The sequence below is a fragment of the Gambusia affinis genome, linkage group LG23, assembly GCF_019740435.1.
Source record: "Gambusia affinis linkage group LG23, SWU_Gaff_1.0, whole genome shotgun sequence".
NCBI classification, from domain to species: domain Eukaryota; kingdom Metazoa; phylum Chordata; class Actinopteri; order Cyprinodontiformes; family Poeciliidae; genus Gambusia; species Gambusia affinis.
In genome coordinates this window covers 14,555,184-14,573,389 of record NC_057890.1, presented here as the reverse complement: position 1 = coordinate 14,573,389, position 18,206 = coordinate 14,555,184, and the positions used below count along the sequence as shown (strand labels likewise).

Sequence of the window (18,206 nt, the reverse complement as noted above, 5' to 3'; positions counted from 1 at the left end):
TTATGGTTTCCTGATATTCTTTTTAATGCCCGTCAAATTTTGCGACCCTATGATAGTAGATTTTGAAAATATTTATTATAAAAAGACTTTAATAATATTTTATTGTAGCATTTTGTTAACTATTTCTATATTTTTGGGTTTGTCCAACACCCGACCCCCCCGAACTTTAAAGTAAACGGTACGCTCCCGTGACGTATGCGGAAATAGGGCAGAAAACATCCCCAAGGCGCGCTGTATTTGATTCAGCGAGCCCATTTAAAGACCAACTTGGTAAATATTCACGTTATATTTACGTTTATGATATGAACACACCCTTATTACGAAACTAACTCATCTGTGGTGCATTTGGACTATGAAAGTAGACAACCGTTATACTTCGTATCCATGTGACTTTGACGGTTAGCTTCAACACCTGTCGTGGTAGTAAAGAAGAATACGTTTGAGTTAAAAAAGACGGTATGAACCGCTTATTTTGTTCCAGAGCAAACTAGATACCAGCCATACTTCAGGAGAAGCTGTACATAGGTGATTTGTTACGATTGTGTGTATTATTTAGGCTTACTTCCAGCAACTCGGAGGGAAATTATGTTTATAGTTAAATTAACACCTCGTTCCAACAAATATGGACAAAAGCAGAAAGACACAAAAGCATTCATAGTCAATCTTACAAATTAGAAAGAGTAAATTTGTATTAAACATCCCCGCACAGGTTTAATTTTTCTTTTATTGTGTCTTCTGATTAGTCAGTTTGCATGGAAACCCTCAGCTCTAGGTGTCAAGTCTTCCTCAGGCTTTAATCCTGATGTTTCTGTGACGTTCCTGGGGTCCTCATGTTCACTGCTGTTCTCTATAAAAAACCTCTGAACCCTTCGCCCAACAGTGTTATTTATACTGGGATTATTGGGTGTCCTCTGTAGGGAACTGGTTGCTGGAGGTGTCAGAATAAAGCTCAATGTACGGCTTTTAGTTAATCTAATAAAATCCCAGGAAAATGAATTCAGGATTGTGGTAGTAACATGATGTTCCAGCATGGGTTCTGCTTTTCCTACTGGACCGGATCTGTTTAATTTTAACAACCTGTATTTCTCTATTTAGAGATGAAAATCTTCCTTTTTCAGTGTCAGCCAAAGCTTATTGTTCTTCTGCGAACTAAAGTGGCTTGTTTGTTTTCTGTTTTATTGCTGCGTTTCCAGTAGAAATCTGACCTGAAGCCAGCTTTGCCAGATCCCAACATGCAGGAGGACCTGACCCGCAGTCCCAGCTACACCGTGACGTGTGAGGACTACGTCCACGTGGTTGAGTTCAGCCCTTTTAGCTCGGGTTCTCCTGTCTCTCTGCTGGCCTATGGTGGAAACCAGTATGTGGTGGTGGGCACCTGCCTCTTCCAAGTAAGAGATGCAGCTCCACACTGCCAGATTTACCCACCGCATTGTTTGTCTTTTCCTTTAAACATGAATCTGCTTCCGCAGGAGGAGGACATGGAGGTGGACGGGGTCCAGTTCAATGCTCTCCGAGCTTTTCATCATGACTTGCGGGTTGACGCTCTGGCTTGGAGTCCCGAGTCGCGGTTGGACAGGATACCCACCATCAGGTATCGCCTTTCAAGATAATTCACATGTTGACTGGTAACAGCATATTGTATCATTAAGGATTAGATATGCTGTTTGTTTTGCAGCCCACACACAATGCAAATGTTTCACTGACATCCATGTTCAAGAGTTTAAGTTTATTTTTACTCCAATATCAACCACAAGAGCCCCTTGGCTGCTCAGATGCTTCTTCATTGGTGCGATAATCCAAATGCTTTGCTTGTAAGTGTTTGATTAGTGCTGCAAGTTGACTGTTGAAAGGACTTTTTTTCAGTTGGAGGCTCAAAGTGCTACACAGCTGGAAGTAAGGTTTAATATCTGCCTGATTGGAAAATACTCACCCTTTTCCTCTTCTAATGTAATTGAATTAATTTTGTTTCTTGTGACAGTTGAACTGGAGGGATAAAAATGTGATCTCTAGGCAAAAAAACCTATACATCACATTTATGTATTAAAGTAAACAATCTCAATGGTATTCTACAGCTCCGGAAAAAAATAAGAGATCACTTTAAATGATCAGTTTCTCTGACTGTACTTCTTTTTATAGGTATATGTTTAAAGAAAATGAACATTGTTCTTTTATTTTATGAACTATTGACATGTCTCTGAAGTTTCAAGCAAAATTGTAGCGTTGCAGAAAAATAACAAAAAAGATGTAGCACTTTCTTACCTCAAATAATGCAAAGAAAACAAGTTTATGTTCATTCAGAAACAACAATACTAATGCTTTAACTCAGAAAGAGTTCAGAAATCAAGATTTGGTGAAAAAACCAGGAGGTTTTCAATGAGGTTCAGAGCAGTAGGCTGCATTTTTTTCCAGAGCTGTACTTATTTAAGTATTACTCAGGAAATAATCAGTCAAGCTATTAATTCTCATTGTGTTATTTTTAAACTATCAAGCAAAAATAAATATAGAAAAATAACCTTTTTTTTTTTTCTCCCCACCTTACTTCACCTCTGATTTGATTTCATTAAACTCGCGTCACTGAATTTGCTTTGCAACCAGATCCCTTCAGTTGGACAGTTTTCAGCAATGAACAGGAAGAGTAAAATGAGCGGCGTCTCAATCAGTTTTCTAAGTGATGTAGCAGTGCTGGATCGCTCCAACTCACCATAAATCGGATAAAACGCTGCAGAACGCCGCTGCAGGCGTCGGCTCAAACCTGTCACCAGTCTATAACAGAGATGGGAAATACGAGCTCAGGCTGCTGTGATGCTTTTCACCACTTTTAGCAACAACGTCCCGTATTGTGTTTGTAAAATAATTTCACCTGTAAACTTCTCTGTACAAACATTTTAATCAGAAAAACAACAAAAATATCACAAATGATCAAATAATTCATTACTGGTTTAGTCAAGAGGTGTTCAATGTGTGGTCTGTGGGCCATTTTAGGCCACTGAACTGATTTTTTTATTGTTATTTTTTCTTGTTGCCAATCCATGCAATTCATGAATTATTACTTCCTTATAAAAATCTTATTGCTTTCTTCCTTAGGTACAACACTAAGTATTTGTCTTTTAAAATATTTTTTAAAAATGAGACCACAGCTATTCAGTGACTTTTACTCTCAAAGCAGTCTTTGTTGAACTTAAATATGCATTTACAAGTACATCTAAAATATTGATAATATTTATACTTAAAAAAAGAATTGACATTTCTTTGAATTCAGAGAAAAAAGTCAAATTTCTATTTTTCAGGATTTACCATTTTAAAAATGAACGGAGAATCTGATGGACTCAAGGTTGAGTATCAGAACCGGATCTTCCAAGGTCTAATACAGGACCACTTGTCAAGTTTTGGTGCATTCACTCCAGTCCTGTTTAGTTCGCTTTAATCCAACTTCAGTTTATTTGTCTAAAACGTTTGGTTTGTTTGGGGAAGTGTGAGTGTGCAGTGGACCAAAAAAAGCTAACTCTAGTCCACCTACACATCTAGGTCTCGATTAAAGAGAGGTCTGGGTTGTTTCATATGTGGATGTAAGTAGACCGGAGACCGCAGGAGTGGATATCGGCTATCTTGTCATGTCCTTAAATGGTTCTTGGTGCAGCGCCACCACAGGCGAGGAGAGGAACAGGTTTTTCAATTAGTTTGTTTGACACAGCACAGTGTGAAAACGAACCACAGCAGCTAAAAATGTAACAATTCGAATGAATCCACCACTGTATTAGGAGTAAAAACACACTCAGTGTTGGAGTGGTATTGGGTGTGGTCTGCTGCTGCTGTAGCTCAGCTGCATCAAGGTTTGATCTATTCTGCCCACTACTTAAGTACTTCGATTTCCTGCCATGTGGTGACCGAGTTGCTGTTTTTCTGAAAAGACAAATGAAGAATGTCCGTAGCGGTGTAGTGTGGGATGTTATGTAAGATGTCATCAGACTGTTGTTGGAGGATTAGAGGGTGTCGAGCCATCCTCCGCTTCCGCCCTGAAAAGCCGACATCTGTGACTTTTAAAATAATAGGATCGTTTTATTTTTTTCTTTCTGGGAGAGCGCGTCAGTCACGCTGTCCGAAAGTATTCATCAGCGCTCCTCGCTGTCACACGTCCAGGACGGCAGCCAAGTTGTTTCAGGTGGGGAGTAGGCCCAAGTAGGGATTATTAGAAAGTAGAGTTTCCACTTGATTGGAGCTGTGGATGTGAAGGATCTGCATTCCCCCTGGAGGCGCGCAGGCTCTGTGTAATTGGAAAGGAAAGGCAGCGCTAATTCCTGGCCTTCTGTGGTTTACTCCACAGGACCCTCGAGCCAGCGCTGTGACGTGCGCACATGTTATTGTGCTGATGAGAACCCGCTCAGGTTCAAGCTCTCCCTTCAGTCGGCACGTAGCTGTGCCTTCCAGGAAAAGTCCAGCGTTCTCACGGGCTTGATGGGAGGCAGGGGGGCGGCTGAGCTGCCACCACTGCAGCTTGTGTTGAAAAACAGGCCTGACGTCTATTAAAACCACTGACTTCCACCGCACATGCTAATTTTTCAAGCTTGGCTGTCATCTAGTAAATACAGCGGCCAGTGTGCGAGCCAGTGGCTCTTCTTCGAGAGTCGACACCCAAACCTTGGAGGGCAAAGTTCACGGTCTTCCCAGGATGGCCACAGATGGAATTAACAGAAATACAGAATCAGTACTCATCAGTAAATTATAGGAAGCAGCTTCATCAGAACTCCATTGGAGATCTATTTCTCTGAGGTCTATACAAAACATGTTTATAAAATTTTTTGCACAAAGTCATTCTTAGATAAGTCTACCTGTTTTGAGCTCCCATCAGGATGAGCTGTTTTAGGGCCTCTGCCACTTTAAATCCGAATAATTTGCTGGCCAGGCCCCCCAACGTATCATTTACACTCACACTTGAAAATGGCTGCAGACAGATGCGCAATTATAAACCTGTACATCTTTGAAAAGCATTAGTAGAGCCTCCTGCTCAACAAGCAAGAATGTAGCAAGTGGTTTCTGGATAGTAAGTCAACAACAGTCACTGTTCAGTGAAACAGTGGTAAAACCACCTGACCAAACGTACTGGAAATTCACTAGGGTTGCTAGGTAACGAGCTTGGTTTCTGAGGTTGCTAGGCAAAAGGGAAAACGCCTGCTGATTTGTGATGTTACATTCGGAAGGTTTCTAAAACGGCTCATTTTTCAGACACCAAGAAACATAAACTTTCAACAAATTGCCTTGGTGTTTATTTTATTTTAATTTTACGCTCTTGGGATGTTTTTAGAAGCAGCAGAAACACAAATGGACGTACAAAAACATGCAAATTGTGAATTTTGCACAATATGTGTCTTTTAAAAATGCCTGATTATAACAAGACGTTTCTAATTCCTGATCAAATCAAAGGATGTCTAAAGCTTCTCAAAATGATAGCTCCTGTCAAAGGTGTTAGCGCTAGCATGAAGATCATAGTACTGATAATTAGTGACAATATTAGATCGCTAAGGATTACAACATGCTAACAAGATGCCAAAGCAAAGTTCATTGGATCGTCTGAGGGTCAATCTGTGATGTCGATCTATATAAATTAATTTGAGTAGTAGTTATTTATTTATGCTAGATTTAGCTGTTCATTAATCGCATTGTCATACATGTTACTTCAGATGCAGGACTTTAAAGCATGGTGGAGACATTGAAGCAACATTAGAGCACCAAGTGTTTATTAGATTTGAAATATGTTAGGCTTTTTTGATGATGTCTTTAACCTCAGTACAAGAAGAACTAAACTACAAGAACATCTCTCTGCTTCAGTGCCTATGATAGATCTGTTTGTAACCATTTTATCAGATTTTCAGACTGTAAGGGTTTTATTTTTTCTTCTGAAGGAAGATGAGCTTTTGTATTTAAAGGAAAGTTTAAAGAAGAGAAATTAAGTTAGTTTCCTTGTGAAAAATGAGTAGAAACCCAGTTCTTTGGTATTAAAGTATTTCCTGAAATGTCAAATGTACTTTTGTTATCATCAGATAAAAAGTGACAACATTTTAATTATCATTTAGGGGAAAACACTGTTCTTTATGGCTTTTAAAGTGTTTTTCTGTCTCACATCAGTGTGTAAATGTTCTTCTAAAGGAAAGTCGACGTGCCAAAAAGTTCAGGTTGTAACGTTCTAGCACCTCTGCACATTTTATCTAACCTGCTGCTGTGGCAAAGCTGTCTGAAGGATATTTATAATGACATCATGCCAAATCCATCTGCCTGCGCCTGCGAAAATGTGTGAAGCGCTGTCTGTTTATACTGGTGATGCGTGTGTGTTTTTCCTTGTCATAAGTGAGTTAGTATAATTATGTGAGTAATTGCAGGCGCTGGTGTGTACGAGGACTGATTAGAGGGGAAGTCCTCTCCACGGCTCGGCACCGGGTTTCCAACAAAGACACGCGTAGATGGCGTGAGCCGTCTTGTTTTTCTCTGTGTTTATCTTTGAATATCCCTGGCAGCTTTCCCCCGCCGACGATCCTGTTCCAAGTTTCTGCCACACACAGACTCCGATGTGGAGATGTCGTCTGTCACCCAGGGTGTTTTCTGTTCCCTCTTTTTGTTTATTGTTACGTCTTCTCTTCCTCTCTGCAGGTTCTGCACGGCGGCGGCTGACAGAAAACTACGCCTGCTGACTTCTGATCTGCAAGATCAGAATGAAGTCAAGGTATCCCAACATCTGGAACTGCTCTGGTCTTCAGACGGGGAGCTTTCTCTCTACTTAGCGCAGACATTTGCTACTTAGTTAAACAGGAAATGTAACACACACGCATAGAAAGCAGATATGCGGCCAGCTCTGCTCAGTTTTACTGACTGTCTCCTCTCTGCTTCGCCCAGGTGATGGAGGGCCACAGCAGCTACATTAACCATTTGGTGTTCGAGCCCACCGAGGGGAAACAGATCGCTTCCGTCAGCGATGACCACACTTGCAGGTTCGAGCCGTTTGGTTTCCGCTCCTCCGCGTGTTCCCAGCTTCTGATTTTCAGTCCTGTTCTTTGTTAATGGTGCAGAAAGTCCTGACTGTGTTTCCACGGTGAAACCCAATGCTAAGCACAACATGCTCCGCTGAGCTGCTTTGTAGCATTTCTGGCTAAATTGTTAAATATGGAAAGCCAATTAGCTGCACAGAGGTTTTTTCCACTCTAAGGAGGGAAGAGTTTGTAACGAGGTTCCTAAATTTTCCTCTTCAATTAATGTTGGGAGAGGGAAAAAACTGTCAGTAGCCAGGGTCAGTGGAGGGACAGAACCTGAACAGGAAGCTGCAGCTCTCAACTTCGTTTCTTTCCAACCTTTTCTAGTTCAACCATCAATCTAATGATTTCCACCTCTAATTGCGTCGTAAACGTTTCATTCGAACCTCTGCTATCGTTTTACACCTTCTTTCGCGTTTTCAACTGTAAACCAATTACAAAGTCCAAAATCAAGAAGGTCACACTCTTGCATTTCTTTGGGCTGCCTTTAGCATCGATTTCTGCTTGACGTAATTGTTTGTTGGCCTCACATTGTTGCTGTAGCAACCCCAGTTTATTGCATTTTAGCATTGCCTCCACAGGCAGCTACAGTAGGCACTAAGCATCATGGGAATATCACTTTATCTGCCTCGCTTCTTACCTTGATGGTAAATCTCAAAATACACAACTGTCTTCCATCGCTTTAGAGTTCAGCCTTTATGTTATTTTCTCCAGTTGCTCTGGAAAAAAACAAAAACAAACCATCATCCTACTATCACTTCCTGTCATCTTCTTTGTCGTTTCCTTCTGTAGTATCATCCAGCTGTTGATTACATGACTCATGTGATTAAAAAAATGTGTTTCCATTGAGAAATACTGCAAAAAATTGTGCAATTGTTCTTTCAAAATTGCCATGTTTCCATTAAGCAATTTTCTTTTTATAGGTTCAAGTTTTGCAATAGAAACACAGGTGATGATTGGTGGTTTTCTTAAGGTTACGCAGTTGTTCATTCCCAATCTCTTGAGCTATCTTAACATTGTACATGTGGAAATCCTTTTACCTTCAGTAATTTGCTCAATTATATTTAGCAGATTGTATTTGTGCTAATCCATCAGTCCATATTTAATACCTTGCCACTCTTAAATGATCTGCAATAACTCCATACTGAACTACTGAGCAACAGATTTTTTAAACTTTAGTTTGAAAGCTGACCTAAATTGGAATAATAGTTGACGTGGACTTGGTTTTTACTTTTCTATTCTTGCTTTCTGCTTTCCTGCTTTATGGGCCTAATTAGTATGTTAAAATAGATTTGTATAGAAATGAAAACGTAATTATTTGAACGGTCTTTAAAACATTGAAGCTCGCAATGCAAAATGCATTTTTATCAGTTAATCAGAGGAAATACTTGGTGATTGCCCTGGATCACACCAGATTAAAACCCCTCCTCCTGAACCGCTTCCCCTCCCTCCGCCGGGCGTCCAGAGAAAACAGGAGAGCGCTCCATCTGCTGAAAGATTTAAACGCTGTCATGATGAGAAAATACGGGACGCGGGAGGAAGAGCGGGGCGGAAATATTAGGACAGATCAGGTTAGCAGCGGAGGAGCGTCCTTCCAGTCAGCCCACACAAACCGAGCGCCGATCACAGAGCAGCGGCCGCTCAGAGAGGGAGGAAGGGAGGTTTATGTCAGCATGTGTCAGTTCACGACCTCTCCGTCAGTCTGTTGGCTTTGGCAGGACAGCCTCCACTATAAGTTTGCTTAGTTTTGTCATCACCATCTCCTGCAGCGTTGGGAACTCTGCTGTAGTCAGTATGCAACCCGATGCCGCTGCATCAAGGCGGGGAGCCGCCCTTCACTTCCTCAGGCTGGATGGAGTCTGAGCCGCGCTGCGGGTGGAGCAGGGTGGAGTTAACGGGGTGAGGGAGGAAGAGGGGGGGCGTGCCACCTAGAGGTCAGAAGGCCGCACTACAGGGTCCTGGGAGGATCTGGAGTTGACGGAGTTTGCGGCTGAACTTGGATAACACACACCTGCAGCTCTGAGCTGGGCTTGATCCAGATCCTGGAGTCTTATCTGTGTCTGCATGTGTTCTGTTAGGAAAAACACGTCACAGCTGCCATATTATCTCATCCTTTCTGAATGAAGCTGTTGAAGCCTTTTCACTTTAAATGTGTCTATTAAACAGTTTTAATCAAATATTGAATACAATCACGTAGGGTTATTTATTTTATAGTTTATCAAAGAGATGCACCAATATGCATCTCTTTTTTTCTGTATTACAGGAAAATATATAATTTTTTCTGTATTGGAAAAAATTCTATTATTTTTGTATTGGTGCAGATCTATTCAGTGTAATTCTATGTTTTGTCCATTATTATTATTTTGATTTTACACTATACTTAGAATTCATAGTGGCACTTTCTGAACCATTTCAAATCAAATCAAATTTTATTTGTATAGCACATTTCAGCAGCAAGGCATTTCAAAGTGCTTTACATCAAATCAAAAACAAAATACAATGCAACATAGAATCAACAATAAAAACACAACATCAATAAATTTGCAATTGATTACGTTTCGAATACAACTCTAAACAAGTGGGTTTTTAGTTGAGATTTAAAGGAAGTCAGTGTTTCAGCTGTTTTACAGTTTTCTGGAAGTTTGTTCCAGATTTTTGGTGCATAGATGCTAAATGCCGCTTCTCCTCGTTTGGTTCTGGTTCTGGGGATGCAGAGCAGACCAGAACCAGAAGACCTGAGAGGTCTGGAAGGTTGATACAACAGCAGCAAATCTGGCTGAGACATTAGTCCTTTAATCCTGGAAATGTTCTTCAGGTGATAGAAGGCCGTCTTTGTGACTGTCTTTACGTGGCTCTGGAGGTTCAGGTCAGAGTCCATCACTACTCCCAGGTTTCGGGCCTGATCGCTGGTTTTTAGTTGTAATAACTGAAGCTGTGCACTGACTCTAGATCGTTCCTCTTTAGGTCCAAAAATAATAACTTCAGTTTTGTTTTTGTTCAGCTGGAGGAAGTTTTGGCACATCCACACATTTATCTTTTCTAAGCATCTGTTCAGTGATTGGATGGGTTCTGAGTCTCCTGGTGACATCGTAATGTAGAGCTGTGTGTCATCTGCATAGTTATGGTAGCTAATATTATTTCCTGTTATAACCTGAGCTAGTGGGAGCATATAGATATTGAATAAGACGGGTCCTAGGATTGAACCTTGGGGTACCCCACATGTGACCTTTGACCTCTTTGATGAGAAGTTTCCAATTGAAACAAAGAAATTCCTGTTCTTTATGTAAGATTCAAACCAGTTAAGCACTGGACCGGAGAGTCCGAACCAACTCTCCAGTCGATTCAGTAATATGTCATGGTCAACAGTGTCAAAAGCTGCACTGAGGTCCAACAGAACCAGCACTGTGGTTCTCCCACAGTCCGTATTTATATGAATGACATTGAACACTTTTACGAGGGCAGTTAAAACAACGTTGCAGTTTATTTTCACATCTTTGATCAAGATAATTGACTTATTCTTTCAGGTTTTTTATTATTTATTTTACATTGGCGGTTGTACTCCTAATTTAATTGACTGAACAAATTAAAATTTTGTTTTTTATGTCTTTGACCAACCTTGTGAAACTACTGGTGTTTTAAAGTGTTCTGTACTGGTGCAGAATTATCAAATAAAGTTAAGTACATTTCTATCGGTGTTTTAAAAAAATAAACATTTTAGTCAATTTAGCACTGTTTACTAAATCCTCCGTATTGGTATCAGAAGTGAAAAAGTAGATCATTTATCGTGATAAATTTCTAATTATAATAATTTAGATTAATCATCGTCATGATTAATTCCATGTTAGTTATTTTCTCCACTGTTTGATCAATTAAATGATCAATAATAATCAATAATATAATATATTTCTTTCTTGTATATAATTCTTTCTTGATGCTGATTTTATTTGATTTTTTTTAATGAACGTCTGCACAAGTTCATAAACTAATATATTTCAGCTTGGGCTAGACGATAAATTAATAACAATATATATTGCGGTAGACATGTGATCAATATTATCCAGTGATATCACTGAGTTCTGATACAGAACTGCACAGCATTCTGGGAAAGTAAGCAGAAGAAAGACTTTAGCAGCTCAATCAATCACAACAGCTAAGCAAAGTTAGTGGAATCAACTCACTCATTCCTTGGTTACCTAGCAACTCACTCATTCCTTGGTTACCTAGCAACTCACTCATTCCTTGGTTACCTAGCAACAGTTTGTTTAGTAACTTGCGCAGCAGCAGTTTAAGGTTTGGCCGCTGTACCTCAGAACTGCTTAAAACTAAAAAAATAATGGGAGAAAAAACAGTAGATAAAACAATAATTTTTGCAGTATTTTAGATATTTAAAACAAAAAATGAATCAATAATTTTCAACATCGACTGATACATCTTTCATCCGTACTTGTCTAAGGATATTCTTCTGGGAAACATTTATTCTGTGGAGGAAAATGGCAAAAAAAAACTGGCTAACAAAGGAAGCAGACTCCTGATTTACACAGTTTGACCCTGTTAGCTCCGTCCAGAGAGAAACTTTTAATTATTTACCCTTTTCCCTTCAAGAGCACCGGCAATGGCTCTCGTTTCCCCATTTACTGGAAGCACAGAGCAAACTGTGAGGCCTCTGCTGTTTTTCTTCACACTTTGATAAGACGATACAGGACCTCAGACGACCTTTTCAACTCTGCGGTGCACAGAGTGCCGTCACCTTACGTCTTTCACCTCTTCCTGCAGAGGTTCTGTTTTTGTGGAGAGCCGCTGCTCTCCTTTCGCAGGGCAGCGTGGTTGACCAAAGTTTGGCTGTTGGTGGTATTGCGTGCGATTAAACTCCGCTTGGCAACCGGTCAGAAAGAACAGGGTGTAGTTGTTGTTTTCCTCTTGCGGTCCAGTGGGTTTCTACTCCGCAAGCGAAAAGAAGCCCCGAGTTTTGACGGAACTCTGTTCTAGCAGGAGACATGGGGAATGTCCTCACTCACACCACAGGATGGAACAAAGCAACCTCCTTTATAAAAGTATTAATGCCTCAAACCTGTTCACTTTTTGTCATGCTCAAACCACAAACTTCAGTCTGTCTTCTTAGAATTTTAGGTGATACAAAACACAAAGTAATCAATAAATGTGGAAGGACAGTGTTTGGTGGTCAGGGTAAATAACTTAGAAAAACGATCTAAAATTAAGGCCTTAATATCAATTTTATTAATCCCAAGTCTTAAATTTTGTTATGGCAGGACAATTTACTCCTATATGGTTTAAGTGGGGTTTTTCTTGAGGGAATTTTCCATATAGCAAAATTGTGTGCAGACATCTTGCATTCTGTGACTCTAGGCGATGAAGGCTACTAACAATAAGATGCTAATGCTTGCTTACTAGCTAGCTAGCAAACTGAGACTCAAGGTGGTTAAGGTAGCTAGCAAGCTAACAAGCTGTTAGTTGCCAGTTAGCTATTAAGCTGTGACTCAAGGCAATTAAGCAAACAAACAAGCTGTTAGCAGTTGGTAGCCAACTATCATGCTGTGAGTCAACATGGTTAAACTGGTTAGCAAGTAAACAAACAAACTGTTAGCAGTTGGTAGCCAACTATCATGCTGTGAGTCAATGTGGTTAAACTGGTTAGCAAGTAAACAAACAAACTGTTAGCAGTTGGTAGCTATCAGGCTGTAACTCAAGGTAGTTAAGCTAGTTGGCAACCAAAAACAAGCTCTTAGCAGCTGCTAGCAAGCTGTGACTCAAGGCGATTAACCTGGCTAGCAAGCATGTTTTCTAGCTGGCTGGCTGGCATATACACAAGCCATTAGCAGCTGGCATATAACTTTTTATGTAGCTAGTTAGAGAGCTATATGCCATGTGAGAAGCACAAAGCTACTGAGAAGAACCAGTTTTATGTGGTTAAGACTACTGGTAACAAGCTGCTAATAGCTTTAGCAGCTATCATATGGCTCTCTAGCTGGCTAACTAGAGAGCCAGGTAGCTCTCAAGCTAGGTAGCTAACAAGCCGTGATATAGGTCGTGATAAAGGTCTTAAATTTTATTCACATTGTTCTTAAGTTAAATTTGAGTTGGTGAAACCAGCATAAACCCTGGGTGGCTCTAACAGAAATTTTACCAAAAAAATCTGAAAGGTGTGGCTTGCAATTGCACCTAGCTTCCTAGAAATACTGTGTAACCACCTTTTGTTTCCATTACTACTGCAAGACTGATGGAGTTTGTTTCTAGCAGTTTTATATATATGGAAAGATTTCTGTTTTTGCTGCACTTTGTTGCAAAACTCTGTGAAACATAATGCTGCCACCACCATGTTTCACAATGGAGAAGGCGTATACGGGATGGAGTTTCTTGTTTTTCTTTTTAAAATATTTCGTCATCAATTTTATGTGCGTTTGTATGTGGTGACATGAAATCACTTAACTTGATAAAACGGGAAAAATGTTCAAGGAATATTTTTATAGAGAAATTTACGTCTAAATGCTCGTCTGAGGTTCTTTCTTAGACTTTAGTAGCATTCCAGTGTTTTCTTCTCGTCCAGTAACACTTTGACTGCAGCTGAGCATGAATCCAGAATCGAGGAACAACGGAGGTCAGGCTGTGCTTTCTGTTTCATTTTCACCGAATTTCGATCCCGCTCGCTTTCCTCCGCCTGACATAAGTGAGCCGCCCACATCCAAACACCGGCTGCCATCCGGATGAAGTGTAGCGCGGCTGGCTGTCGTTCCCCTCTGTCAGTGAAGGATAAAAAATCCTCCTTTTCCCTGGAGAAGTGGGAAGCCTGTGTTCATCATAAGAAAACAGCAGAAGTTTGATGAATTAGGGGCAGCGTAATCTTGAGTGTGATCCATTAAAGCCCTGTGGTGCAATCTTAACGCTCCAAAAAGGGGATAATTGGGCGTACTGTTTGTGAAAAAAGGATTATTTGGGATTATATCAGTCAGAGTCGAGGATGTTTGTAAATGAGGAGCGTTGGAAAGCGAATTCCTTCTGTTATTATTACATAAGCATCTGAGTCTGGTTCCTAGTTATAGGCTATATTTAGGCATTAATTAGGAGAAAGACTGATCTTTTGCAGGTTTCAGACCAAAAGCTGTTCACATGTCAAAGAGAATTAGTCTGTCACATCACTAATTGCAGAAGATTAATCTCACACAGGCTTGTTTTTTCCCAATCATTTCTAAAATCAAAGTAGGTCAAACATCAAGTATTTTTAGTATTTTTAGTGAAGTATTTTAATTGTGTTAATTTCCCGGTGGTGTTGTGTCGGCAGGCTGTGGGACCTGGACGGGAATGAAACGGCCGTCCTGAGGCTTCGCTCTCCGGGTATGAGCGTCTGCTGGCACCCACAGGAAGTATTCAAGGTGGGAGGAAATTGTTTTGAACTATTTTCAACATACTATTTTAGTCTCAGATGAGCTAAATAAACTTTTAATCTTTTACTAAAACATAATCTGAACTCTAAAGTGTTTATTATGTTTCCTCTGTCTGAATAAATTATGTATATATATAAAAATATGTATATTTTTATGACAAACCCATTGAAATCACATCTACAGCACCGATAACCCATATTTGAATGTATAGTTAGAGGAAAATAAAAGTACAGTGGTTTGTTTATTAATCTTAACTTTTCAGGACATAAGAACATTGATTTGTTCTCAATAAAGACCCAAATCATCATCCCTACACCACCGTGCTTCATTGTTACAAGCTTTTCCTGGATTTTTTTTCCTTCTTCCTTCTCAAGGACAGAAATTTAGTTACATTCTTTTTATTTTTGTCAGTATTTTGTTGAACAAACTTTCACATAAAGTCTAAAGAAAATCAGCAGTTTCATGATTTTTGTTTTTACTTTAATTTCTTGTTAAATTCGACCTGTGCATATTGAACGATGCTAATTTTTCTAATTCAGGGTTTGGGTATTATAAGCCTGGCGGGCCACCAGGTTAAGCATAACTTATTTAAATTATTTTTAAATGTTTGCATTTTTATAAGACTTTATAGTCAATATTCAAGCATTAATCTTCCAATAGTACATGATTATCAAGTGATTTTTTTTTTTTTTTTTTTTTCAAATTTCCTGTCAACGTTAAAACATTTTTTAACTCAAAAACAGGGCAGTCTGCTGAATGAATGACTGCGCTGCACCGGGCTTAACAAGCTTTCTGGGGGAAACCTTGTGATTTAATTGCTTTTGTTGGTACTAATGACAACAAGCTATGCCTTAAGTACTCTAGAGCTTGTTTATTAAGACCCGATCACTATTCAAGCAGTAGAGAAGTAATTTTATAAAAACAAAATGTTTTTTCCATAATTTATTTGTGGAAAATGATATTAAAGATGTGTTGTTTTGTGGATATGTTTAGTTTATCTCTACTTACGTCTCATAAAATCATTCTTTTTGCTGCAATAGCGACTTTCTCCTTTTGTTTTTTTGTATCTTGTCATTAACTTTTACATTTAACATGCTAACTCGGAGCTGCAGCATTCAGTTTGCACAAACTGGTGTTTCTGGAGAAACTGATCTCTTCTGGCACGTCTTTGCTGATCAGTTAATGGTGGCGGAGAAGAAGGGGACAATTCGCTTTTACGACCTGGTTACCCAGCAGGCCATTCTGTCACTGGACTGCGGGCACAGCGGGCCGCTCATGTCCGCCGACTGGTGCCTCACAAACACCATCAAAGTCGGCGCCGTGGTGGGCAACGATTGGCTAATCTGGGACATCACGCGCTCCAGGTGAGGGAAGGACGAGGCGAAGCTTCAGTCGTTCATCTACAGAACATCTAATATACGTTTTATTCATCCAGTTACCCTCAGGAGAAAAGGCCGGCTCATAAAGACAAAGCACGACTTTTCAGGTAAGGAACTTTCTCCTTTATCTCTTAAATTTTGATCCTTAAAGGTATCCACGATTAGTGGAACATGTTGGCTTAAATTGTTAAAAAATTGCTGTTTGTTATACGCCAAAACTCATAATTACTTCTAAAATGTTGATCTTTTGATATATTTTTCACCCATGGAGGTCGCCATTTTTTCACCCGATGGGTTGATGACACATTCTGTACTGGACTCTAAAGAGTAAACACAGGAAGGCTAACTTTACCCCCAGTAGTTGTTTACTGCATTGCGTTTGACTGGTGTAATTTTAGATAATGCCACACTGTCACTGTTTACAAAAAAGAAAGTAAAAATTAGGCGAACTTGGATAATTTCCCCACATAACAGGAAGGAGAGCGCAGTATGAGAGCTGGAGCAGAACACAATGTCCGAAAGACCTAATCTTTGCTCTCAACATTTCTCTTCAGAAGACTTTGAGTCATTTGTAGGAGCAAAACTAACAAAGGCTCTAACAGGTGATTGTTACCTTAATGAGCTAAAAGTAAATGCATTGAAGCGCTGCTGAGACAGGCAGAGCTGGAAGCTCTTTGAAGTGCTAATGGTACTACTGCCTCCAGTACTAAATATACCGATGCGACCGGACCAAGGCGAGACCCTAAACAGCTGTTACCATGACACCGGACCCTATACAGCACAGGCGATCGGGATGCAGAGCAGTAGAAGTACTTACTGGTACTTCTATTGGAAGTACCAGTAATTTATCTGGGCAGATAAATGACTTTGCCCAGAGGTAAGAGTCATTTATTGTTTCATTTATGAAGCTGAAGGTAGCAGCAGCTTCTACGGGCAACTCTGTCCTCTTCCTCCCTTTGGTCAACAATAAACAAAGCTGCCAAAACGCCCGTTACTCTCCTCGTCATCACCTCTTGTGATTTCTACGCTCCGGTCGAGTTCAATGTGCTCCGGTTCAAATTGAAAAGGCTTAATAACGTTACTCATCACTGGTTTGGCTGGACAGAGCCAGGCAGTTGGACCAATTTGATGTCATTTACCCAGAATGCATTGCAGCTTGAACAGCATGACGACTTTCCTGCGACAATATTTTATTCAAATCTAAAAAAACTAAATGACCTACAGTACCATTACTGTGTTGTTTTTACATCTAAAATAAATATTTCCCAAATAAATTTGATTGTTACAACTAGTCGTGGATCCCTTTAAAACCTCAAAATTATCCAAAATTGAAAATATCAACCGTCTTTTGTCAATATTCAGACTTTTTGTAGATACTTCTTTTCTTTACAGGTGGTCCTTTGCCAATGAAAACCTCTTCGCCACCACCGGATGTCCTGGAAAAATCAGCAGTCAGGTTTTCATCCATCATCTTGGTCACCCACAGGTAGGTTTTTACTTCAACCAGACAGGCAGCTGCTCTTATTTCATTGCCACTGATGCTTACTTCCTACATCGTTGCAGCCCGTTATGATCGGATCGTCTTCAGTTGGATCGGGCCTCAGTTGGCACCGGATGTTGCCGCTCTGTGTGGTTGGCAGTGACAGGAAGCTCTGCTTTTGGATGACTGAAATGTAGTAACTCTTCGAATGGATGTTGTTGTTGTTGTTGTACGTTCAATAAAATATATCTTCTCACAATTTTTTATGAATTTGTGTGAAAGTTCATGGAACTGCCTGCATGACGGAGATTTTTTGGGATCCTTAAGTTTATAATTTATACTCCAGTGTTTGGAAGTGGTGCTTTCTCATTTAGCAGCGAGCTCTGAAGGAAAAGTGCTTAACATTTAGATTTTTTTCCCAACTTTATATTTCACAGAGTTCCTGCCAAGTCTGGACAAGCCTAAAATTTTATTTTACTATTCTCCAGGCCTGGAAAAGTATTGAAAAACTAATGAGATTGTATGAAAACATTTGTATTTCCAAGTTTTATTCTCTAATTGTCAAAAAGTTGCCTGTTATTCCTTATATCCTTCCTTTTTATTTTCTATTAGTCTTTCTTGATTACCGTAGATCTACGGAGAACTTTTGTATTTTATTTAAAATAAAGGAAACTCTAAAGTTGAGTCTTAAAAAACTGATTTCAGTCTGATCAGTGTATCTTCTGCTCATATTTTCTGTTAACTTTAACAGTAATATATTTAAAATGTTTTGTGTATTTACAGCCATTTGAAGCAATGACTGACTCCCATTTTCTTCACAAAGTGAAATCTTATGGTTTTAATCATTTTTGTTCTGAAGCACAAGTAGAAGCAACCTCAATTTCTATGAATATAAAAAAGAAAATACAAGGAATTGACACCATTTGAGTTTGAT

General features: G+C 39.7%; 1 protein-coding gene across 3 annotated transcripts; it reads left to right on the top strand.

Moving 5' to 3' along the window:
• The first annotated feature begins 126 nt into the window (after positions 1–126).
• Positions 127–17,531, top strand: nup37 (nucleoporin 37). 3 transcript variants are annotated; one of them, XM_044107846.1, is made up of 10 exons: positions 127–270; positions 1,197–1,388; positions 1,470–1,591; positions 6,640–6,712; positions 6,883–6,977; positions 14,311–14,401; positions 15,593–15,777; positions 15,849–15,899; positions 17,185–17,278; positions 17,356–17,531. In XM_044107846.1, the coding sequence occupies exons 2-10, from the start codon at positions 1,233–1,235 to the stop codon at positions 17,467–17,469; spliced, it is 981 nt and encodes a 326-aa protein (XP_043963781.1). In that variant the 5' UTR covers positions 127–270; positions 1,197–1,232; the 3' UTR covers positions 17,470–17,531. The 3 variants fall into 3 exon arrangements, with proteins under 3 accessions (XP_043963781.1, XP_043963782.1, XP_043963783.1); XM_044107847.1 differs by having other exon boundaries at positions 1,194–1,388; XM_044107848.1 differs by lacking the exon at positions 127–270 and adding an exon at positions 325–456.
• The last annotated feature ends 675 nt before the right edge of the window (positions 17,532–18,206 follow it).